This window comes from Rhodamnia argentea, chromosome 3 (assembly GCF_020921035.1).
Source record: "Rhodamnia argentea isolate NSW1041297 chromosome 3, ASM2092103v1, whole genome shotgun sequence".
NCBI classification, from domain to species: Eukaryota; Viridiplantae; Streptophyta; class Magnoliopsida; order Myrtales; family Myrtaceae; genus Rhodamnia; species Rhodamnia argentea.
The window spans coordinates 17,087,312-17,113,578 of record NC_063152.1 but is presented as its reverse complement, the minus strand read 5'-3'; the positions used below and the strand labels follow the sequence as shown (position 1 = coordinate 17,113,578).

The 26,267-nt window shown below is 38.6% G+C and overlaps 3 protein-coding genes across 3 annotated transcripts; all 3 read right to left on the bottom strand.

Moving 5' to 3' along the window:
- Positions 1-1,494: 1,494 nt before the first annotated feature.
- On the bottom strand, positions 1,495-3,099 carry LOC115731854 (fe(2+) transport protein 1-like). Its single transcript, XM_030662530.2, has 3 exons — positions 2,452-3,099; positions 2,050-2,199; positions 1,495-1,900 (listed from the first exon to the last, which is right to left on the bottom strand). Exons 1-3 carry the CDS (start codon positions 3,097-3,099, stop codon positions 1,595-1,597), a joined length of 1,104 nt encoding a protein of 367 aa, XP_030518390.1. The 3' UTR covers positions 1,495-1,594.
- Positions 3,100-8,395: 5,296 nt separating this feature from the next.
- LOC115754040 (cyclin-T1-5-like) lies at positions 8,396-19,584 on the bottom strand. Its single transcript, XM_030692945.2, has 7 exons — positions 19,231-19,584; positions 16,029-16,246; positions 14,412-14,493; positions 12,049-12,183; positions 10,418-10,593; positions 10,165-10,316; positions 8,396-9,910 (listed from the first exon to the last, which is right to left on the bottom strand). The coding sequence occupies exons 2-7, from the start codon at positions 16,235-16,237 to the stop codon at positions 8,850-8,852; spliced, it is 1,815 nt and encodes a 604-aa protein (XP_030548805.1). The 5' UTR covers positions 16,238-16,246; positions 19,231-19,584; the 3' UTR covers positions 8,396-8,849.
- Positions 19,585-22,027: 2,443 nt separating this feature from the next.
- Positions 22,028-26,267, bottom strand: LOC115754041 (pyruvate dehydrogenase E1 component subunit beta-3, chloroplastic). The gene is made up of 4 exons (XM_030692946.2): positions 25,940-26,267; positions 25,541-25,632; positions 25,397-25,440; positions 22,028-23,272 (listed from the first exon to the last, which is right to left on the bottom strand). The coding sequence occupies exons 1-4, from the start codon at positions 26,043-26,045 to the stop codon at positions 22,300-22,302; spliced, it is 1,215 nt and encodes a 404-aa protein (XP_030548806.1). The 5' UTR covers positions 26,046-26,267; the 3' UTR covers positions 22,028-22,299.

Genomic DNA, 26,267 nt, shown 5'->3' with positions numbered 1-26,267 from the left:
CGTCTTTAAAAAATTAGAATAGCTTGTGACATTAATAGAGATAAATCATGTTTCTCGAAGACAATAATAAAAATAAATTGATAATCCACACATTAAAAATTAAAAAATAGTAGAAACAAAAGAAAAGTAAGTTGGAATTCTGTGATTGTTGTCTAATTTGTGTAGATGATATTTTTGTCATATTTTTCAGGAATCTTCCCGGAGATTGTGGATCTTTAAGGGCGAATTATTACCCAAAGTCCCATGTTAAAAGGTACAATTAGTCCACCAAGTTTTTTATGTTTTCATATGTTTAGAGTGTAAGTAAATAGTAACGATTATTCACCCGCATAGAAACGGCATAAAAATACCATACCACATCACGTAATCTATAAGAAGACAATAATTTGGCAGATCAAGAGAAGTTGAGGAAAATTTGTCACCTATAATCAACTTCCTAGGCGATAATTGAGACAACCAGAAAAAAAGAAGAAGGAAGAAATAATAAAAATATTCAAAAAATATATTAAAATTTTATTAAAAATTACCCACATCGGTGCCGGCGGTGTCACGTAGGATGACCGGCGTCCACGTCAGTTATTTTCAATCAATATAACTGAATTGGCAAAAAATTAAAATATTTAGGATTGAATCGACAAACTTAAAACGTTTAGGACTTTTTTGGGAATTATTCCCAATAGATAGATTTAAATTTTTTTTTTTTTGCAAATACTATTGAGTAATCTAAACTCGCCTATAATGACAAACTAAGCAAAATTCAAAAGGGTATTCAAACCGAAAAGTGGAAGATGAAAGTTTTCAAATTATAAGGAATTGTGAAATACAAACTATTTGATTAAACATTTAAACTAGCAAAATGAGAACTGCAAATGTTGCTTGTAAATGTCTAAGATGAGAACATTTTCATTGAAGCAACATACTCAATAAGGTAATGATTAGTCAATTAAAATTAAGATTGGCCAAATGAAGACTTCACGCACACTACATAAATAAAGACCAATGAACAGTACAAATATAAAGTGAAATTTCTTAATTTTAAAACGAATCTCAAACCAATTACAATTAAAGTAGAAATTTAGCTCCATTTCTTAGACATTTCAAAAATAAACATTATATTTAACATTGAGTGAAAGTGAAAAAATAAAATATCGAAATTTTCTTTCGTCAATCAATTAATATAAGAATATGAATTTCACAACCATTTCACGATCCATATATGTAAATATTATATTTGAACCTACAACATAGATGGAAGCTAAAATAAAATTGTAGGAAAATACGGATGCAAAAGGTGATATCCAGGGTAGTGCCAGATCACAATGAAATATGCAGAAATCCACGGTCCATGATGCTAAGTTCCTACTTTGAATTATATTACTTTCTATGTTGAAAAGAAATATTATCCAAACTTTCAACCATTAATCCAATCACCTCACGTTTTATTATTAGATGACAATTATCACATATTCGTTACTTGTTGATAAGCCATAAGCCAAACACACATGTAGCAAGAAGCATAAACCAAAAAGCGAAAAGAAGGCGGAAAAATCCGTCCAAGTTACATATTTTGTCGTTGAGGAAAATCAGTATAAACTCAAGCCCATTTGGCCATGAGAGACATGCCACCAGCACCCAGGAGCACAGCCGCACAGGACTTGATCTGGAGCTTGATGCTGTGCTGCAGCTTCGGCCCCATGAAGTCAGCGGCGAGGAGGTCGACCAGGGCCATGTAGATCAGGAGCCCCGCTGACGACGCGTTGAGCAGGCCGACCGTGATGAGCGAGCTCGGGCTGTTCTCCCGGTACGTGCTCGACAGCGCGATCCCTATCGCAATCCCGAACGGGGTCGTCGCCGCAAAGAAGAACACCATCACCAGCTTCTTCAACCACTTGTACTCTGCCTGTTTGTAGTGTCACAATGAACATAAAATAACAATAGTTTCTGCTGATTAATTTGTTTTTTTCTTTGCTATAAACTGTAAAAACTTTGAGGGTCATGGATATAAAATGTTAACTGAAGACTTTACCCAAAAAAAGGTAAAATTGTTACCTGAAGAATGCAGCCGCCAAGACCCATGCCTTCAAACATTTGATGGAAGCAAAGAGCAGCCACAAGGCCCTTGATGGTGCAAACATTGCTCGAGGCTCCCAATCCCAGCCCTATCACCACTGAGTGTACCACTATTCCTAGCTCCAGCACCTGAATACAATTATCAACCACAAAGTTTAGGACCAAATTGGCAAAAAATGCGGTAAGTTCAACACTTTTTGGACAATTTTCCTTGATTTTAATGTCAAGAAAAGAAATTTATTTATGAAGAGCAGAAATTTTTTGAAGCTAATATGTTAAATTTCCGACACTATGACATCATAGTTTCGTTGAGGTAGAGATATACTTGGTCTTAATTATGAAAAAACATGTGCTAGCAATATCCAAAAAGTATGATCCTACCATTGCAACAACCCTGTACCGAAGCAGCTGAGAACTCGTGGGCTCCACCTTCGCCGCAGCTGCCGCCACTCCATGGTGGCGGTGGCCATGGCCGTGGCCGTGGCTATGCAAATGTGCCGCGGTCACCACACCCATCTCCTGATGGACATCGTGGCGCTCGCTTTCGGGTATGATGCCGACGTTGTGCTTCCTGCTGTACACACTCGTCGCCATCGAGTCGACCATCAGTGTCACGAGGGCGCTCAGCATGGCGACGAACCCGGTGAACGGGAACTTGTGCCAAGGGTTCTCCTTCAAGCACTGCGAGGACAGCATGTCGAAGGAGTCGGGCAGCACGTGCATGAACCCAGTGGCGAGGATGATGCCCGCTGCGAAGCACTTGACGATGACGAAGAGGTCGCGGTCGGGGTGGAGGGCCGGGACCGAGCGGGTGAACAGCGGGGAGCAGACACCGATCAAACTCGTGACGAGGATGGAGACGATGGCAATGATCTTGAGGGGGAGGGCCTTGGCCTTGTCGAAGCAGCTGCCGGACTCGGCGGTGCACTCTTCGGGCACGACGGAGAGCGCCGGCGGGATAAGGAGGGAGAAGGTGAGGTGGAGGAGGAGGAGGACGATGGGGGTGGGCTTGAGGAGTGGAGTGGACATTGTTTTTGGGGAGTTAAACTAATCAATGACGAACCCTAGTATCCCTCCTCCTCTTCTTCTTCTTGGGATCTTTTGGGGGGGTTGGCAAGTTGAACGTGGAGGATTAATCCTTTATATAGAAACTTGTGGCACCATCTGATAATTTTGCTGGGTCCTTCCTATGTTAAATCATGATTTTTTTTTTCATGATTTCCTCCGATACCTAATATTTTCTCGTTATTTAGTATTACCCCCCCCCCGCCCCCTCTCCCCCAATTTTCTTTTCTTGTTTAGTAATGGGAAAATAATTTGTTTCTCTATTTAAATAAATATATATAATGTTGCTAGGGTTTACGGGTCAATGCACATCATGCTTCATGCCTTAAGTGGAGTGGAATTAATTATCACAATAGTTAATTTATGTAATTGTGTTATCTTATTTTGTTGATGTGAAATCATATAAAACTTTTTACTAGTTACTTGGGGTTGATCTAGATTATTGTAAAATATATTTTGCACAATAAATGAGTCTCAGAATTAATCGTATAACTAATATATATGTGATTGTGTTATCTTATTGAACTGTCCTCATAAAAAGTATTTTCTTTGTGGATAAAAATCTCATTTATTTTAGGTATGATTTTGCGGTACATCATGTAGAAGCAACTTTTAAATTAAATTAAAAATTTTAAAATATTTTAGCTTATTTTGTAAAATTATATTACACGTGGCGTCCACGTGGACTATTTTTTAAAAAAAAATGCCACGTAGATGCCATATGAACTGACTTTTTTTAAAAAAAAAATTTCCACATAATATTAAAAAATTAATTTAAAATGCCATGTGTATTGTTTGGTAGGAATTGACACTTAATTGATTGGTTTTCTTCAATTTTGGCACTTAAGTGATCTAAAAAAAAAAATATTGACACTAAAGTGAGTTCGGTATATAAATATTGACACTCCAGGTGTTTTTCTACCAAATTTTTATGGGCATAAATGAGTGAATATAGGACGTATAAAGTGTGTGTTTTGATAAGTTTAAACGGGAGTTCAAAGATTTTAAGTCCATAGATATTCTGGTACATAGAACTTAATCTTTCGTTATTTTTCACTGTTTTTTATTTTTTTTGCCCCATCATTCTTCTTCTTCTTCCCTTGAGACAGGCCATGTGCATTCTATGCAACTCCCCACACATTATGGTGACCCCATTTTTTTCCTCTCTCTTTTTTTCCTTTTTTGGAATATTTATTTTTTTGGCCTTTTTGGGTTAATGACGTGTACTCATCAATTTTTTTTTTTGTTCAGATTTGGGATGTTACCATCGTAATCGAATGCCACGTGGCGGCTGAAAATGTCAGGGGCTCGTGCCCCCGACGCACCAAAACGGCATGCGTCGAGCCTTTCGAAGGGGGAGGGACCGTGGGATGCCCGTGGAGCGCGCGTGGTTTTGAACCACGCGCGGGGCCGCGTGGGATTCCGGAAGGGAGGAAAAAAAAAAAGAGAAGGGAAAGGACTTCCGTACTCGGGTGGGGCCGATTTGAATTCGTACGAAACCCGGAAACCATTTGGGCCGTCCGATGAGTAATTTCATCCGAAGAAAGAAAAAAATTGCGAGACGTTTTTTTTAGCATTTGAATTTCTTGTTGTTTAATTTGATCCTTTCGAAATACGGACATGTCGCATTTGCGTTGGGGCTTAGATTGCAAAAGGTCCCAAATTCCGAACCTTGAGCTTGTGGTGAATTATTAAATCGTAGAACTTCAGTCAACTGCGTTTTTGCGTAATTATGTACGTTAGAATTTGATTTTCTATGGATGCCGGTGGAGCTAGCATAATCTTATTCGTAAAAAGCATCAAGAAGGCATGATTGTTTTATCGGTATCAAAAGGGTGTCTCGAGACTATCAGAGCATCCGACCGATCCGTATCTAGTGTGACGATTCTCTCTCCAACTCATGCTCCGAGTAATTACTGGAGACACATAAATTTATGCTCTCGGGAGCGACCCGAAGAGAATGCACAAGTATAATAATCCGAAATCATACCTTAAATAAGGAGAGCAAACATCCTTATCACTCCAGCAACAATCTCTTCTAAAAAACACAGATATGTTTGTTGTACTTTGCAAGTACGGACACAGATTGAAATCTGAAACCTCTTTTTTTTTTTTTAAATCATGACACACAAGACAAATGACTAAATACCAACAGGCTGACCAATGAACAGTTTAGGGAATGTCAACATGTGATTCTCTAGCATTATACTGATTTGACTTTTAATTCAAAAAGGCTATAGTACAATTTGTTGAGGTGATGTGTGAGAATGTGATGGTTTCATGCTTTAACATATGTTTGTGGTTCTCTATCATGAAGCCAAATGAGACAAAATGCAAAATCAAATAAAAAAAGTATGGTGGTAAAGTCTTCTGGACGCACGCACTCCTGCCACATAAGTGAAACACCCCCCCCCCCCAAAAAAATGAACGAAAAACACATATATAATGGTTAATTTATGCAAAATGCTGTGAGGATGTGTAATCAATCACAAACTTTATGTTTTTCGAGAAATTTTCGTACTTAGCTCTGTTCTATGTTAAGGCATAACATATGGTCTCCCTTCATTTGTAAGCTTAAGTTTTTGGGTTTGGCATTTAATACAGTAACTTTTGGGTTTGACATTTTAATACAGTACCTCACATCACGAAGCTTTTGTAGGCTTTTCAGCCTTAAAGTTATACTCCAACCAGAATATTCATGGCGCAAACAAATTAGAGTTACAGTAAAAAAACTTTATGGATGCACAAACACGAGAAAAAGAAACTTGTCTATGTTTTCTTCTTTTTCTTTCCTGTTTTTTGTCCTTCTCATCTTTGTTTATTCATCTCAAATCCTCGAATTCCCACGTGGTTAGAGTGTTGTTACTTTTCCTTAAGGTTAATACCACGAAAAATCTCAAATTAACACATATGATAAATTTATCTCAAATTAATTTTTTGACAATAAAAAATTTCAAACCGATATACATGTAATAAATTTATCCTCTGTCAGTTTCCGTTAAATTATTGTTAAATTGCTGGGTTGAATAACACGTCACAGTTAACAAATATTTTGGTTTTACCCTTCATTTGTTGCGGGTGTACTAGTTTTGAAATTTTCATCGTATTAAGCCAATTTAATAGAAATTAATGGAGGTTAAATTTATCAAGTGCAGCAATTTGGGATTTTCTGTGGTCAAAATTTTATTAGTTTGGGTTTTTGGTGGTTAAAAAATTAAAATTTATCACAGATGTACTAGTTTGGAGTTTTTTCGTGGTATTAACTCTTAATAATATTATTTACGTTTTATCTGATTTAGTTCCTAAACAACCATTTATCTCCCCAACTTTTGTACTACTTAGTCCGTGGATAAGAAGAAGTTCCTGATCTCTAAGGACATTTTGCACCTTTAATTTATTCGAGAATAATTTATTTATGTCCCCAACCTGCTGGTCGTTTGCCTTATAATCAGTTTAGTTGTTAATCTTGTAGTCAGAACATGTGATTAATTAAGCAAGAAATTGGAGCTTCTAAAATAGATCATCCGGCATAAATTAAAGATTATTTGTCTAGCCTTCATTGATTTTTGTGATTTAATTAGTTTAATCGGTTACAATTGGAATAATTAGAAAATTGCCAATGGAGTTAAAAGAAACTCAGGACGATGACGTTTTGGCGATTTGAATATCTGCCTCTCCTAGAAAATTGATTGAATTATGCAGCAACAAAATAGATTTAAAGGGTCGGCACTATTGCAAATGTCTGTCTCTTACACATTGTGCTTTTATCTGCAAAATCAGGTTTTGATAATCCTGGCGACTTCCTTTTGGTTTTTTATTTCTTCCTCATTTTCTCATGACCATTAAGTAAATGAGTGCTAGATGTTGGAAATTAAGTTGTAACATAACGGGAGGAAATACACAACGATCTTTGTTATAACCAGAAAAATATAAACAGGGATAATAACTCCGAGAAAGCGGTAACTACTTCAATAATAAAAACCAAGCCAATATCTGTCTATAAATCTTTGTAAATAAAGATTATGAAAGAAATAATCTTCGTAAACTCGAAAAGAATTGAACAAGAGAGATGAGGTATTAGGAGCCAACGGCGTCGAGCAGCTTCACAAATTGTGCCTCCCAAGATACAACACTCCAAACTCGTTTTTACTGGCACTACATGAATAGGACTTTGTCGAACACTCTTTGAAACTAGAGAAGTATTTCAAAGAGTTCTTCGAGTTCTTCTATTGAACTAAGAAGACACGTCTATTTATAAATAGTAAAACTGCTGCAGAAAACTGAAAAGACATGAACTCAAAAGATATAGATTATGCACATATTTGTTGAGCCATTAACTCTTGATAACTACAATATTAAAGTCAGAAACTGTAACAAAGTCACGTGAAATTTCAAGGGACATGTGAATTGAAGAGACAGACATCATACACCACACGATGATTTAGTGCGAAAGGCTGATACATCCAAATACGAGATCGCATCCGCTTATGGTAGTGATGCGAGTATTTACAGTTGGTAAATGGGTCTGGGATCTCTAGCATCTCGGTGAGGCTATGTTCCTTAACTAGTACGGAACCCTCACGATAATGTCGAGAGATAATGATTATGCCGATAGTCCGGCTCCGGCATTTGGTGCTACAAAGAGAAAAAAGGAGCATCTACAGTAAGCGCTTTATATAATTCGGGCGTAACATTTACATGTGCTCTCGATGTTGAGTATCTTATGGATTAGGGAGTTAAGCCACTATCGACCAAATGGCTCAAGATCAAGATGACTTTTTTTTTCTGTTTGGTCGGAAAAATCAAGATGACTTAACGAGTTCGATTTCCCACGCTTGCTTATGCCGAGTTCGCGTGAGCTTTACACTTGTTTTAGAAGTATGATGTTCTCATCCACTAGAAAAGACATCTATCTAGAATGAAAAATTAGCCAATTGGATTTAGACCTATAATGGATACTCAAAAGAAAAAGATAAATAACAGTACTTTGGAAAGGAAAGTTACCTCCTTTCTTTCGCCGTGCCAAGGGGCAAACGAACTTCAGGTACTTGAGATGAATTCTACATATGAACCCACCTAATGTGAAGACATGTTCATCGCTTTGTGCTAAATATTAACAGCTCAGGCTAACGAAGAGGCTCATAGTTGCTCCCCAGCTCTCTTACTCTTTTGTTTCTTACAAGTAGTAACCCATTAAATAGCACCAAAGGGGGTGCCTCCCATTTACAACATAGAAACTTCAGGAAGAAAGGAGATGCAGTTGCTCCTCAATACAGTTCGCATTAAGACCTTCCAAAAATTGTCATTTAATACATGATCTTACAGCTCGCGCACGTATAGTTATCGACAATTAAGTAAGCTCAGAAACTTTATCAGGTATAGTGTTAAGCATTAGCTCAAACCCATGAAGTCAAGTAGGTGCAGGGACAAGCACACCATTTTGAAGCGATGCGGAATCCCAAATGCAGGAATAAGTTTGAATACGGCATATGTTCCTTACTCCGACTTAAAAGAAACAAATCAGTAAATAAAACGCTTGCCTTCTTTGGAGATGTCCTGTAATCACCGCATGCAGCAAGTCCCCTCAATCCATGGACAAGTCCTCCAGCATAATCTTGTGCCCAATACAGTCAGTTGCAACACGCGACATACTAGTACTGCCCACTAAAATGATGCAATCTGACATTGCTCGACAAGGAACTCGCACCACGCCATCATGACCGATGAGTCTCTAACACATGTCTTCTGTGCTCCCTCTCTGCAGTATAACCATTTTCCGGGCCATGCCTTCTATGATCCTTATCTCCATAACCAACGCGACCCATCCTGTGTCCGTCATCTCCAGTTTCTCGGTTCATATTTGATATGTGTTCATGCCGCTTCTTTCCTTCTATTTGTCTATCGATTGGGCTTCCTTTTCTTTTGCGCGAGTTCGGCATAGGTGAAGCATCATCCAGCATTTCCCCTTCCTCCGCATTTTCGCCTTCTGCTCTTCTTGATGACTGACCCTTTGTTATCAGGGTTTTCCCATCTCCCATATCATCATGGTCCTTTTCATGATCAAACTCGTCACTTCTAGACCAGCTTGGTCTTCTTTCCCTCCTGATTTTCTCATCTTCCACTGCCAACTCAACACCATGCTCTAGCTCTCTCTCAATCAGGTCATCCTCATCCATAACATCCTTTTTCTTTGTCATTTCTGCACGCTCCTTCCTCCTTTTCTCAAGTGCGGCCTTAACCTTGTCCTTATCAATCTTGATGGCTTCCTTTGGCGACTGACCAACTGATCCTTCCCGGAGTTCTGGATTTCGACTGACCACTGATTTACGTGATGCAGCGTCTATCCACTCTCCTTCTTCCGTAATATCATGTCTTTTGCTGCTTCTTTCTTGATCTTCTCCAGAAACATGTTCCGACTCTGCCTTGTATTTGTTGGGATGCTCTCTCGTGTTGTCTTTACCAGTCAATTGGTCAGGGTGCTCTCTTGCATTCTCTTTAGCTTCCACATCAACCCTTTGATCAGTAATAACACTACCCACATCAGCATGATCAGCACCATGATTTTGAGCAGGTCTCTGATTATAGTCAGAGACCGAATGGTCAAGTGGAGCACGTGAAGACACTTGCTTTGATGCCTGCTCCTCATTTGCACCTGAAACTTTTGAAGAGGGACGATGAGTCGACTCACCACCACCACCACTGCCATCAACTTCACTCCCTTGCGATGGAGGAACCCTGTTTTGCTCGTATAGTTCAAGCATCTGATTGCTAACCTCTGCATAGTCAGAAAAAGAGAGTGATGTATGGGTCAAAACATAAGATACAGGGAACGGTGCATCATAAAGAGTGTGGGGATAAAGACACCCATAGCAAACCAATGTGATCACTCCTAGAAATAAGTAACTCGATGGGCTTATTTTGAATTGAGATATCAATGTGTACATGCAATATGGGACCAGGAGCCTGCTCAATAAAGGCCCCAAAGCGTCCACAACATCCTTATAGAAGAATTTAAAAGAGGACACCAACCCTCTAATTGACGTGGGGTGACATCAAACTCTTGCCACCAGACCCTCTCACCATCTGATGGGAGCTTCACTTTGAGGAACTTGGCAGCAAGGAATATAGCACCTGCCGCAATATGATGGGGCTTAAATTGCAGGCAGAGCGATGTCCTCAGTCTGCAAGCCACCTTACAGTGTGTGAAAGCACATAAAGGCAAGAGACTACTGAATTGGAATTATCAGACACCTGAAACGAAAGAGACGAATCTCGATCATACCCATCATTCACAAAATTCCATGCCACTTGAGCAAGTGCATTCTGTGCAACCTTAAACTTCTTTATTGCTTCAACAAGAGGTTTGTAGGGATGGTGAACATTTAGGTCAAATCCCAAGGTGGCAAGTACAACCCTCTCTCCTAGTAAAATTAGCTCTTTCTGCTGCTCATATACTTCCTGCGCAAGATAAAGAACCATGTGTGTCAGAGCATCCAAAACTAAAGGAAATCACGATATTATTTGAGGAAGATAAAGTTCTTCAACAGAAGTACGTAGGAATATACCAAAACAGGAAAAGGAAACTTAATGCACACACTTATCCATAAACAGATTAAACCATGAAGTCTGAAAATTTTTATAATCAGAAAAGAAGAATTAAGATAAGATTCAGATCCTATAATTAGTCTCTCATCAGATGCACCACATTAGGCAAGGAAGAGCAGCTCTCCAAACCAATTTGGAAAGGAGAGCACCAATAATACAACTGCAGAACTGACTATTGCGTAACCCGACACATACCAGAAAAATGGAAATGCCAAATTTTTTTTAGCAAATCACAAAGCAAGTGATAAGTCAGTTCCCTAGATACTTTGCATAAGCAACACAGGTCAATTGGAATAAAAGCCCAATTCCTGTGGTTCACAGAAGTGAGGTTTCTATATGCCGCCCAACAAAAGAAAGATTTCATGGGCAAAACATTAGGAAGCCAGATAACCATGGCCAGAAACTGACCACGGTCATTGAAGTTGAATTTGCCAACAGCTTTAAAAAAGGATTCAATGGAGAGTACTCTACTTTTAGAGAGATTCCAAACAAGTATCACCCCCTGAACACCCAGGATTCAGATTGATAGGGGCAAGGGAAATCAATACATCACGTGATGCTGACAAATATAATTACAGAAGAGGACATTAGAATACGAGATTTTTTTTTTTCAATGATTCTGCAAAAATGGGAATGACACAAGGATAATCTCATTGATGCTATCTTTAAACTGAGGGAATTGGAGATAAGTGGGAGGAACTAATTCTAGGGGGAACATTTATCTCTGTCCTTAAAGAGTGGAATTTCATAGTGAGACATTCAATTTCCTCCGGACTTTGGAAGGAAATGGAAGCCAATCAATTTCCCAAGGCATACATTGCAGTGTTACCAGTCTATTCAGATACAGCTGTAATACAAAAAGCTTTCCTGCCTTCTCTTCTTTCCCCTCCACATCAATTTCCATCATTATACATTTAAACAAAGATGTCGGTATTGCCTTCTGCTTTTCTCCCATATCATTTCTCTCCCAACTTAAAATTGCTGAACATTCTCCAAAAACAGCATCATGGATCATGTTTGTCAGCCAAGTTTGCTCGAACAGAGGCATACCATGCATTGTCTGTCCAAATTTAGGAATGATCCTTCTTTTCATGCAGATGAACACAAGATATGGTAGTCCCTATCTTCTAAATGTGCAATCATACAAACGGTAAAAGTAGACTTCAGTAAGATGCAATAATATGAGCAGACTCTCTACTTAGGCAGCACAACAAAGTTCAAGACAGTAAGAAGTGGCCAAAGAACTCACAACAACCCAACAGGCAAGAATTAATCTCTTCAAAAACAAAATGGCAAGTTAAGGAGAACCTTCTGTTTGATCCTCTGAGCAGCTGCAGGATCCTTTTTATGGATTATCTCATAAGAAACAAGTATAACATCTTTCAGTGGGCGCGGAGTCTCTTCAACTTTCCCAGCAAGGAACATGCACACAGTTGCAATTGTCTGTGAAGCATTGAAAAGGAGACCAATCAAATAAAGCAAAAGCACCCCAATTTTTTTTCCCAATTAGTCAGGAAGTCAATCCAAGAATAAAGTCACCAGGAGACAACTGCTATTTTAGAACACTCCATACAGATTTTCAGAAAGCATGATTTCAATCAAGTCAGGAAAATATGGGCCTAAAGCAATTAATGCCATCAACAGAAAAACACAGACATAAAAACACAACTAACAAAAGCCATCAACACATGCAATGTCCAAAAATAGAAATAATCTAAGTTATCAGCAGCCAGAATGCCAACTTCATAAGGAAGCATAAGTTTGAAAATCTACAGCCAGGGAACAAAAAGATGACACGTAGTGATCCAGTTGGAAAAAGAAAATGAAAATCATTCCGATTAGCCTGATGTATCTCACCTCACCCAAGCAAATAGAAATTTGGTAATTAAAATTGTAGCACTATACAAAGAACCAGCCTTACAAAATCAGGTTATTCGAATTCCAAGATGTCAAATATTCAACAGAGACATCAAAAACTATATAATATTTTACAATGGTCACGGATGGTCATAAAAGGAGAGTTCATCACACCTAGCTCTTTAAGTGAGTTCATCCAGACCACAATGTCATGCATCAAAGGAGCCAATGATTTCAGTATCATATTATTTTCAGTCATTTAAAGTAGGATAGCCATTATACTTCCTTCCACACCCCTCTTATGCTTTGCCCTCTTCCCCCACCCCTCTCTTTTGCTAAATATCTACAATGCAATAAAGGGTTGTAACTGGGTGGGCTTCTCACAAGACAGCAGGTCTGGGACCATGACTGGTCCATCAGGCAAATGCCCAATGCCCTGATGTCCTCGGTTTGGTCCTCTTCAAACTCTTTCTTATGTACATAGTTCCCGTGCCTAACCAATCTTAAACAAGCTGGCCAGTGGCACGTTCTCACTTCATCTTGGTGCCATGTTCCAATTTACCAGTAACCCACAATAATCTACTTTTTCTTTTCGTTTTTCCAATTATTTTTCCTTTTTTCGTATTTATTTTCCCTTTTCCTTATTTTCATGCCAGCCAATTGCTCATATTTATCTTTTTAGTTTACTTTAATTGATCAGTCCCTTAAAGTGAACATACAATGGTATGAGTCCATACAAACCAAAAGATTTGGAGGGTGCACGACTTTCATCATTACTTATTTTAAAACTAAACTCCACCAGATATGCAAATGTTATTAATAATGATTAGTTTTCGGGGAAAAAAAGGTACAATATAACTCACCCAATTCTATGGAGAAAGATTTTAAGCTTATCATGGAAAAAGCACTTATAAATCATGAAAACTGCAATAATGTTGTCTATTCTCACTGAAAATCATCAAATTTCATATATCAGTCCGTAAGTTCATCATTTCTATCGATTTCCTCAGAGTTTCCCCAAAATTATGTTTCTTACTCAAATCCATGGCTGACTATTACATGACCATATGGAGACATGTAGAAAATTTCTCAAGGAAGAGAATATGAACTTTCGCGGCAAAACTCAGGCTCATTTTCTAGTTAACACAAATGGAAAATGTTAAGAGTGCAGTATATAATTCCCCCATCTTCAAAGTCTCTTGAAGGTGTTATTTCCACTTTTAGTTAACTTATCAACTAGTACCCTAGGAGCACTTGTTAACAAAACCCAACATAAGAACATAAAACATAAGGCAAGTCCTCTACTTTGATAGATCTTTTAAGGTTGACACAAATGATTTTTAATTGATCTAGCTTGGAAAAACAGCTAAAAGTCAGAAAATGACCATATACATCTACCAATATAAATTAGTGCACACAATTGACATGTCTTTCTGTCCATACTTTAATCGATCAGTCCCTTAAAGTGAATATACAATGGTATGAGTGCACACAAACCAAAAGATTTGGTTGGGGCTGGGGGGTGGGGATTTACATATATCTACGTAGTTATGCATTCAAGATTGTTTCTAGTAAATCTCAAGACCACAGCAGGTTAAATTAAAACTCCAAACTGAAAAAAAAATTCTTCACGTGACGTCATCTTTTAACTCTCAACAAATTAATCCACCTCCCAAAGTCAGATTTCTGCTTACTTAAAGAAGACAGCCATCCAATAATAATCTTGCGCATGCTAAATCCAGATGCCAATGCACAATGCAGATACCTAAATAGCCAAATAGACAACAGAAGTACTATAAATATTGCTCACTGACCCTTCTGTCATTTTTTGCATGTGATTGTCGGAGGAAGAATCGATGACAAAATATAATTGCCGTAGCTATTGTGACTTGAGGCCTACACAATAAACAATATAGTTCCAGTCAGATCCACATATGTAAAATATGATTCGGCAGCATGGAATGATGAGGCTCCTAGAATTTTCCAGAGCGAAAAATTTAGACCTCTAGTATGTAATGGCCAACTGATGTGAATAAGATCATATGCAGAACATTTTATCGCATACTAGATGTAACCTAAAGTAATAGTCAAGACAGAAGCATAAATGGGATTCAGGGTGAGGTCCATGCAATGACTATAAAGCTCCAGTGCGTCATTCATCCAAGTCATTTGAACAACCTATTAGCAACACAAAATATATCTAGGATTCCAGAGGGCAACACACACAAATCTTACCCGCACAATTTGGTATATAACTAATGCCTTAACCACTACTAATAATGTAAACACAGTTTCCACAACTCGGTGTATTGATAAATTAGGTCTCTAATTTGAGAATAGATACATAGACCTAGGATTTCAGAGGGCAACAACTCACAAACCTTACCAGAACAATTTCATCTACTGAAATGGTAAAGAATAATTATATTTCAATAACCCACAAGCCTAAACAGTTGCTAATAACGTAGAAACAATTTGCAGTACTTGGTGTACTGACATGTTAGTGAGGCATAAATTAGGTTTCTCTCGGCAAAGAAGATATCAACAAGATAAATGATCAACCTCAACCTAAATACTCAAGATCGCTCCCGTTGTAATATAAACAGATCATAGAATAAACAGTTCTTCTCTTTAGTAAATGGCATTTAATTACAGCCAAAAAGTTCACACAAATAAACTAAGAAAAGGGTTCCCAATCAAGCTTCAAATTTCTAGTTTATTGGGCCACCCCTCTACAAACACAAGTACCCACTTAAAAACCCCTTGAAACTAGCCTCCCACCCCGTACAAAAAAAGAAGAAAAAACCCCAAAAAATTTATTCTGTTTCTCTCCATTCCATTTAATAAAGTAAAGGTTCTCCGCACAAATAACATTCAACACCACAGCCCAAAAATCACTTCAATAACCTAAAGAAATGGTTTCCAGTAAGGCTCCAGAATTTTCAGTCAATCATGTCCACCCTTTTTCTCTTTCCTACAGCTATCCAGTTGAAATCCTCGAGAAACCAACATTTATGCTCCTATATTGGAGAGAATGTCCACCCACTAGTTTCGCTTAAATAGCTACAATGTTATTACATCTTAACGCAGCACCCACAACAACCACAATGCAACACTTTCCCCACTCCTCATCCCAGACCTAAACTTCCAAATACTTCAGAAATGGTAAAAGTAAAGTATTGATAACAAACCTACAAAAATCTGGGATTATGAGAAAAGGACATCCTGCACTTGGAGTCGCGATGATTGAAGAACAAATTGGCAATTGGCACCAACCACGATATCATTATCATAAAATATTTCATATCTTTTAGCCCAAAAAATTTTCACGAAGATACTGAATTACTGTTTTCAATAACTTGAAGTAGAATTCCAAACCTAACACAGCAAAGTATTGCCTTTGAGAATAAGGACATGACAATTAAGCTTACACTTTGAGCCTCATTCCAAGATCCTGTAAAAAGGTACAATAGCACTTCCGTAGATAGGTCTCCTTCTTGAGGTCGATTCCATCTAGTCTCGACGGTGAATTCTCTTCAATCTCCTTTCGCAACATGTACCATCGACCTCCCATACATTCTTCTTGCTGTTGCTGCTGTAGTCCTTGCGAAGAAGACTCTCCTCCGATGTAGCCCGCCATTCAGTTTATCTAAACGAGAATTTATAGTCATATATATCAACTTTTACTGGTTCAGACTAAGATATGATATCTATATATGTAATCGATGAAAACAGATGACAGATAAAAGTCTCAATATAGCAACAAGAACTGGTGTTGCAGGACTAAGAGTTAGAGCTACCATCAAGGGTGTTACCAAGGTTAGTCAAACCCATAAAATTCTAGACTCAAGCTCAACTCCATTGACATGTAGCACGATGACTTCCAAATAGTGAGCCCAATATGATACGATACATGAAGAGCAATCACTCGATATTAACATTTTCCTCTAGGCATCACACTTAAAGCTTTTTAAGCATCACATCCATGAAATCTTAAGCATCCCACTTAAGAGAAGAATTGCAGCGCATCATTCAAATGCAAAGACTTGCTAAAGTTCAATAATTCATGAACTCCACTAAAAGGAAACAATTACAATCATGCATGAAGACTCTTCTAAAAAACAAAACCTATTCCCCAGTTGAAATAGAACCTCTAAACAAGATATGTAGTTCCTTACCCAAAAAAAAACCAAGATATGTAGTTGAAAAGGAAACTCTCTAAAAGAAAACATGATATACCACTTAAAAAAGAGAAAGGGAATTTAACAAAACCCCAATAGCAATCAAATCCCAATTCTTTTTGTAATCTAGGGGCAAGAACAAAGGCCGAATTGTCTGGAGAGCTATAAAACACCTTGCAAGCCCCATGATCGGCTTAAGTCCAGACCTTTAATCTAAGCGAGTGGCGCTAACCTAAAGTAGCTCACACAAAGTTGGTGGGATTTGAACAAGTTACCTACAACTCTTCCGTAGGAAATGCCCTGTTGACACCAACCAACTATGCCAACTCTAAGCACAATAAGGCTGGAAACAATGTTAGGTATCTTAAGATAGATTTACAAAATTAATACACTAAATTATGAGATACACTCTTTAGAAAATGCCGCCTTAATATTTGTCACATAATTTAATGCACCAATTTTGTACATTAATCTTACTGTACCTAGCATCGAGCATAATGATTATGATGTGGATAAGCTGGCCGTCCAAGCCTAACACACGTACAATGTCTATAGTATAGATGGGACTGCTTCGCCAGACTTGTGAGCATATGAGAAAAGACGAAATGAAAAATATCAGTAGAAAAGTGAGTACACCCAAATCGAAATGAGAAAGCAAGCTTGAGGCGGTTTGGCGAGATGTTTTTATGTGATGGAGAGGGTAAAACTTAAAAGGACAGAGAGACTACAACAAAGTGGAAAGAAATGACAAGGATATAGAATACTAGGATCTAACAGGAAACCAGGTAGATAAGCAAGCACAAGCTTTGGGAGAAGACTACTAGGACTCTGACCGTGCATAACCAGGATTCAAATAACCAACCCTAATTAGTGAGATAAGACTAACTTTATTGTTGTAGTTGTAATTGTAATTATCTGCTCATGCTTGTTACTCTCTCTCCTCTCTACACACATAGACACACACGCACACACCCATACACAATAATCCTTAAGACAGAAAGCCTACAAAAGGTAAGTACTTATCTATCCCAACAAAAACCCCAGTAACCTTACTGACCAAGCAAGAAACGAGCAGAACTGGAGAGGATGGCTCAACAAGGAAATGTATGTAAGATGTGGTGAACCAAACTTATCACAAACAAGCCCTTTTTCAACCACTAAGCTAATTCCATAGTGCAAACCACATGTACAATATAGTTCTTATTTATTGTGAAATGTCTATCAATTACATCATTTGTGCTCATTTTATAGTTCATATCATGGCATGGATATGCCTCTTCAGTTCCTAGACTTTTGACAAGCAAACTAGGGCAGAGCCACAAATTCTTAAAACAAAACAGTACTCTCATTTATTTTATAAGTATTTTAAGAGCACCAACGGCGTGCCTCCCATTTACAGCCCAGAAGATAGAAGGATCTAAAAGTACAAAAAAGACTGAGCTCTAAGGAGCTACCTGCACAGTGACAGAAACTAAAAATAAGGAGGAAGCTAACAAGTACTTTTGTGTTACTTAGAAAATGTGATCTTTATTATTTCTTAAGTTGGTGCTTCAGTGTCATAGTGCATTAGTTTAGCAAGCCGGCTTTTCCTATATGGGGAGTTCAGTCTGATTTATTCCTATTTAATGTTACCTTTTTCCCGTGTTTCAAACTATGAATTCTGCGTACTTCTGTCATGTTTTAAATCTACAGATTGACGGATTATCTAATTCAACTAGGGACGAAAATAATGAGTGACTCAAGTTTGTTCTCGTCTTAGAAATTGATCAAAGTCAAGTACCTTGATTACGTTTACCAGTTGAATTAAAACGCGACATAATAAAGAAATACAGCGTTCCAAGAGTGTTAATAAGACCAACACACACTGAGTCACAATTCAACAGGGGGAAAGGCATTGTGTCCAACATCTCCTAAACCAGCAGAAACTCCTAAAGGAACATACTGTGAATATTGAGCTCAAAGAATCTTAGACCTGGATGAGGTTGCATCCAGCTCTGCAGCGATCACAAACTAACAGATAGTCAAGATTCAAGAAAAACGAGACACCCGGAGAAATCTAAAACAGGAAAAAGAATATTCACTATAGGATAGGGTATAATCTCCAGCCTAAAGAAAATTAGGGTATAATCCCGCGTCAGTTGTTTCGAGCTGACTTCTATAGGATAATAGATACTCTCACACCAATACCACACATTACAAGCCAGAGCAAAATCCAAGCTTTGGGAGAAAAGATAACAAAAGGCACACTCACGAAAACCCTAGGGATGGGCACGGGGATACCGTCCCCTTCCCCGCATAGCGCGAAGAAAATCCGCCCCGCCACCACCACGCAACTTGTGGGGAGGCAGGGCTATGGCGTTGTAATGCGCACTTGGCAGGGGCAATCGGTGCCCGCCGGGCACCACATCTCGCGATCTGACAAGCCAGCACACAAAGGACGAACGAGACTCACCTTGGTTTCCGACGGAGAATCGGCAGGCTAGGCACGTCGACGGCAAAGAACAGGCCGCAAATCGGAGTCGGCGAGCCGCCAAAGAGAGATAGAGGGAGAGAGGCAGAGCTAGGGTTGCTGTGGATGTAGAGAGAGAGAAAGAGAGAGACAGAGACAGAGGCGATAACGAGAGAGATGGAGCTGGGTCGCTGCGGGCTGGGTTTGCTGCGGGCGCCGGTGGAAGTGGGAGGCCGAGAGAGGGCCGACGATGATGGCGGCGAGGGTTCCTGCGGCGAGGGAGCGCGACTGGCCCGTGCGAGCGAAGAGAGTATGAGAAACGGAGAAGGAAGGAGGGCTGCCGAGGTTAGAAGAGAGAGAAAGATACGCGAGATATTTAGACCATATTCTTATGTTTTTTTTTTCACCCTTTGAGATATTTAGACCATTTTTATTATCTCTCCTTTTTTTTTTCCATACAAAACTTTGCCCCTCCCAAAAAACACCATAAAATCAATCATTTATATGCCAAAATACAGTTCCGCCTAATTCATAAATGACAACTCACTTTCTATCTCCTTTCTCACTTTTGCATTTCCTAAGTTACCCTTGCATTCCTTGTCTCGTGTACGTAGGCCTGATCTAGATCTCCTACCGATCTTAATTTTACCCCGAATTTTTTCCCTGCCTAAAAGAAAATCCCCACCGTAGAATCAATCCCAAATCTCTCCCGGACTTTTTTTTTTCTTTCTATAAATAATAAATACCGACTTCAACTCTAGTCTCAAATCTGTCTCGAAATTTCTTTTGTTTAAAAAAATTCACCAATTTTCAATATAGTCTCAAAGTTGTCTCTAAAAATCGCCATTAATTGTTTGTCCTATTATTTCCATGTCAATAATAAAAACACAGGGTTACGTGGAAAATTGCCTATGAAATTGTACTTCGATAAGAAATTAGCTATTTTTGAACAAAAGGTTAGTATGGATAAATTTGGGATTAGAGTTAAAGTTCAAGGTAAATTTGGGACTAAACAAAGTCGGGGATTGTTCATGGCAGATTTGGACTAGACATTTTTTTTTTTTTGGGATATTTGGACTAGAATTAAAGTTAAGGTAATCCTTATAAGAGATCTAAGCAATCTTTTATCTTTGATCATTAAGAAACACAAAAGAAAAGATTTAAAAAAAAAGTAGATTCAATACAAAGAACCTTTTCCTTCCTAATTTTTTAGATAAACAAGAAATTCAAGATTGAATTAGGACCGAAGCTAAAATTGAGTAATTTTTAGGAAGTTAGGTCCATTTACATAACTACTAATTTTTTTTTATGAATAATCGCCTAATCATGCACACGCATCTAGCTCATGTCTTAAACAAGAAAGGAACTTTTAGCCTAAAAAAATAGATATTACCAATTATTATCGCATACATTGCATGTTTCATTTATTTTTGAATCATGAGATGCATTTGCAATCTTCATCTATAAAGTCTCTCAAAAATCATAGCCTGCCTCTCATTTGATTTCTATGTCCATATCAAATTATATAGGAAAAATTCTAGATAACGGTATTAAGTGCTATCATTTTCTCAAATAAAAATCTGAAGTGGGCATTATTTTAACTAAGAGCTTGAAGTAGCCATCATAGATTCAAACAAGAGCCCGACCTCCTCCATCGGCTAAATATTTTGACCGGTTAAGGGCATTTTCGGCCGACCATCATCGACGCCTACCCGTGATAGACCATAGGCGATGAGTGTGAATTTTTTTTCTTTTTTGTGTGGTTTCTTATTTTTAGTGTTAGCCTTTTTTTTAGATTGTTTTTTATGAATTTTTTTTTTTTGCATTTTTTAACCTAATTTAATTAAAGATTTTGTGTAAAAAATAGAATCCGGGATCAAAACGACATTTAGGTGATCGACCCTCGCCCGCCCTCTTCGAGCATTGACGATGGCCCAAAAAGGAAAGAAAAATACAAAAAAGAAAGAAAAGGAAAAAATTAGAAAAAAGTAAACGACAAAATGCGATTGACCAATGGATGAGGTCAAACCCTTCTTTCATATTGATATAGCCAATTTAAGCCCTTATTTGAAATAATGTATACTCCAGGCTCTTATTCGAGAAAATAATGGCACTCCAACCCTTTATTATTTGAAATAATGTCCACTCCAAGCATTCATTTGAGAAAATGAAGCTACTTTATGCCATTATTTGAAATTTTTCCAACGATAGATTAGATTGTGGTATTATACCTATTTACATATTGGGATGCACTTTTAGTTAGACTTAAGTTCCATAAAAAAAATTATAGCCTAGAAATAGTTAGATATTATATGTGATAATCAAGTACTTATTTTACTAAGATTTTTTTATTAAATAACAAACTATTATTGTTAGGAGTCAAGTTGACTATACTTGCCTGCTTGAAACTCAGTCCATGTAACAAAAAGTTGACCGTTTTATCTTCAAGTAAATATTCGTAACAAGATATTTGATTGGCACACTAATAATTTGGATTTAATTTATACGAATTTAGCCTATTCCAAAATTGTCTTTTTAAAATAAGCAGTTGTAACTCTTTTCCTTTTCCATTTCTATGACTAACCGGCCTCTTCTCTATTAGGGTTAGTGATATGTCTCAAATGAACAGAACCACAATCATCCATCCATATATATTTTAAAATTAGCGTTATAATATAACGCTTGAAATAATTAATCGATAAATAATATTTTAATGATTGATAATAATTTATATTTAAATATTACAAAATATTCAAATCATTATTGTACGCGAAAAACAAAAAAAATGCAAATCACTGACTATATGTAATGCAGTCGCGGTTACGCAATCAAAACACAAATGACAAACAAGATAATTTAAGGTCCTACGTGCCCGTTGAATGAGGAAAAACAACAAACTACTGCCTCATATGACCGTCAAGAACTTGCAAGTTCCCACAGAAAATACTTCAATTATCATAAGGATTATGAGCTCAAAATATGGTTCAGAAAGAATTGTGCTACTATAAATAGGAAAAAGGGCTCGGATGGCTTGTCGGCGCACCCTATGGTGCCTCTCCTTTGGCTGTGTAGTTACTGACAGAGCTGCTCCACCGCCGTTACAATCTGTGCGGGCTGAACGACCGTCCACTCCTCCAACGTCCCGGCATACGGAGTCGGCACGTCTTGAGAAGACAAGCACACTATCGGTGCATCCAAATAGTCATGGAAGTTCTCATTGATAGCTGCCGTTAAGCTAGCGCCGATCCCACCAGTCCTCATGCACTCCTCCACAATCAACACGCGGTGAGTCTTCTTCACGGAATTCCCAATCGTGTGAAGATCAAATGGCTTCAGCGACCTGATGTCAATCACTTCGGGATCGTAACCCTTGTTCACCAGAGTTTTCGCTGCTTGCATCACGTGATATCTCATCCTTGAGTACGTCAGGATCGTCACATGCTCTCCAGGCCTGACCATCTCGGCTTCCTCAAGGGACAACACGTACTCTTCATCGGGAATCCTCTCCTTGAGATTGTAGAGCAAGACGTGCTCGAACAGAATAACAGGATTGTCGCTCCGAATTGCGGCTTTCATCAGGCCCTTGGCGTTATATGGGGTCGAGCACGCGACCATTTGAATCCCAGGGATGGACTGGAAGTACGACTCCAGACGCTGTGAGTGCTCAGCTCCGAGTTGCCTCCCGACTCCACCAGGGCCGCGAATAACTATTGGTATTTTGAATTGGCCCCCAGAAGTGTAATGAAGCATGCCGCAGTTGTTGGAAATTTGGTTGTATGCGAGAAGGAGAAACCCCATATTCATACCTTCCACAATCGGCCTCAACCCAGTCATGGCAGCTCCAATTCCCATTCCTGTGAAGGAGTTCTCAGCAATGGGCGTGTCAAGAACCCTAAGGTCGCCGAATTTCTTAGCTAGTCCCTTAGTGACCTTGTAGGATCCTCCATAATGACCCACATCTTCACCCATCACACATACGTGGGGATCTCTGTCCATTTCTTCCTCCAGACCTTCTTGAAGAGCTTCAAAAAGAAGAAGCTCATGCCTGGTAATCGAATTCAAAGATTCAGTTAGATTCTCAATCAGATAGTATTATTAGAATAATTCCTATAACGTGGAAATGCAGATCCCCGTAGATGCAAGGACAGTGCTTTTATTCATAACATTATACCGTAAATATGTAAAGGCCAGCAATAGCTTTTATTGGCTAGGCCTAGTTTGTTTTTAAATTTTTGAGGCGTAGAGGCATATGAAGCATACGATAAAACGAAGCTTGAATTTCACCTGTTCAAGAAAATGGCACATACATCACACGACAAATTCCTACATCCCAGAAAACGAATGAAGGATACTATCAATGGTTTAAACACCGATGCAGAGATAAATCTGAATCTAGTACTGCTTCAGTATTCAATTAGGAAAAAGCATGTCCACAGGAGACAAAAGTTCATCAGTTATTACACTACCATGGCACAGAACCACAGATTTGAGTTTCTTCCACTAAACAACATTATGTACACAGTTTTTCTCTCTCCAAGAAAAATGAAATCCATCCTCTGCATCAATATGTACCATGTGCATAAGCAGCAACAATTCAAATGGAAGCAAACGACGAATCGCATAAACATGATCAATATGCCTATAATCCCACGAGACAAGCAAATGGTGCTTTTCACATCTGGTACAATCACGAAATGAAACACAAACATTGATCACTAATTCAAATATTCCATCCTGTCACAGAGCAAGTTCGCGCATTAAACATATAAATCTTTAACGGGTCTAGGGTGTACTCGCCTTCTAGATTCCAAAGAGATTTCTTCTAGGGGAACAGTGATAATGACAGGAAACTCATCTCATTTAAGTGGAAGATAATTCGGCAATCAATGCTTTATAGAGAGAGAGTTAATCAAGACCTTTTGGGTATGGCTTTGGAGGTTCTCCACAGAATGCGGAAGCCTCTGAAAGCAGGTCATATTTTGAAGCATGAACCTCCAAAAGGGCCCGTGGTAATGCAACAGTTTGATTCTCTAATGGCATAAGCTAGTGAAAGCACATAAGCAGGTTAGAGTAACTTCGCTTGGTTCATTAAATCAGGAGTCAGGAGTGGACAGAGGATCAACTCAGGACCGACTTATGGTACAGTGATAGTGCTCTCTGTTTTTTTCCCAGATTCAGCTTTGCTTTTGTCATTTTCCTACTCAAATCAAAATGAGAATTCTGCTCCTTGGGAGCAGAAGTTCTCATAAGATGTGAATGGCTGGTACGACCTGATTCTTTCTTCAGAATGCTACATTCTATCAAAGTCAGCACACAAAGTGAAGACTTAGTTTTGAAGGATATTTCTAATTTGATTATTTCTTAGATCTTCAAAGTGAAGGATGCTTTGCAAACTGTAATCTTCAAAAACATAATACGAACTTTGTAGAGGTCATGTGTGGTTGTGGTTGTTCCATAAACTTATGCTGCAAGGGGAAAAAGCTCATGTCTGCCCACAGCTATCCTAGCTTGACTTACAAGCAATATCTCTATCATTTGTAGTTCATTCACACGATCGAGCTGTATTGTTCCAAATGTAAGCTAAGAGTATTGTCAGTTCTACATCTAGGGGAAACAGAACCTTTGAAAAACTTATGTCAGCATGTCTTCACAACAATGCTTCACATTAGATAACACCCGTCACAGTCGTCTCACAATCACAACAATCACGTAGGATTATGTCTTCATCAGAATTGGAAAGTCTAAGGGACGCAAAGATACTGCCACATAACAATCGACCCAAAGAGTCAATTGACATAAGCAAACAAACTTCCAATCATGCTTCATCCTTTCACCTATTCGCCCAAACAATTGCAATTTATAGAGGAATAAGAGTCCCAACTCTTTTCCAGAATCCTCTAAAACCCAGAGATTGACAAACCAATTTACTAATAGAAATGCTAAAACCATGTGATTAAGAAGCTTGATTAGAGACCAGTGCCTGGCTTGTAGAACATGCTCGGCCAAAAAAAGGGCTACTTGATGATGTAAACTTACCCAGAGAGGAAGGGGACAGTAGAGCAAGTCTCCCATAAATTGAAAGAATGAACTCGAACAGGAAATGCAAATTAATGTAAAACCAGAGACTACCACAACAACAATAATTTGTGATAGGAAAAGAATGAGGTACCCGGGTTTGGATGCTGAAGTCGCCGCCGCACTATCTGCTTTAGTCTACACGGCCACAAGAAAAAACAAGAACCAAATCTCAAGCTTGAATACCAAATTCGAAAAATTAAAAGAACCAAGAAACGAGGGAGAGAGAGAAATTAACTGCAACTGCATGGGTGACGAGCTTTCGGGCACGGCATGAATCAGAAACCACTCTCCCGTCAGATCGAACTACAACAAAACTTGCTCTTCTCTCTACATCAAAAGCGCACAGGAACACAAAAATAAAACAATAAGAAGAAGTAATAAATACCCAGAAAGGAAATCATATTCCAGCATTCACACGCACTGCGATTCGGCTCTCTCTCTTCACAAAGCATGTGAATCAATTAACCACATTTCTTTAATTTCTCGAACACTAGAAATCAACCCAAAAGGCGTATAATCAGATAAACATGCCAGCTACGCTGCGTCCATGATAACGCGAGGACTAATTCATGAAATTTGCACGGAACAGTGCCAAGAAATCAGACCAGAAAAGACCAAGGAAAATGAAACGAACCCGAAAGAGATCTGCCAAAAGGGAGCTTGACCCTTTTAGAGTCGAAGGATTTGGAGAGCGACAAAGCCGTGGAAGCTCCGAATCCTTGGAAAATCGCGGCAGCCATTGGAGATATTGAAACAATCCGCAAGAAGTGATGAGAAAGGAGGAGAAGAGCGAGAGAGGAAGAGAGAGAGAGAAGGGTGATCTTTATACGAGAGAGTGCGAATTTGGACGGAGAAATTGAGAGAGAAAGGCGTTGGTTGTTCAACCCCACAGCAGAGAGAGTGCAAGAGCTGGTTTTGGGCGGAGAAACTGAGGAATTGAAAGCTAGTGCCTCTCTCTCTCC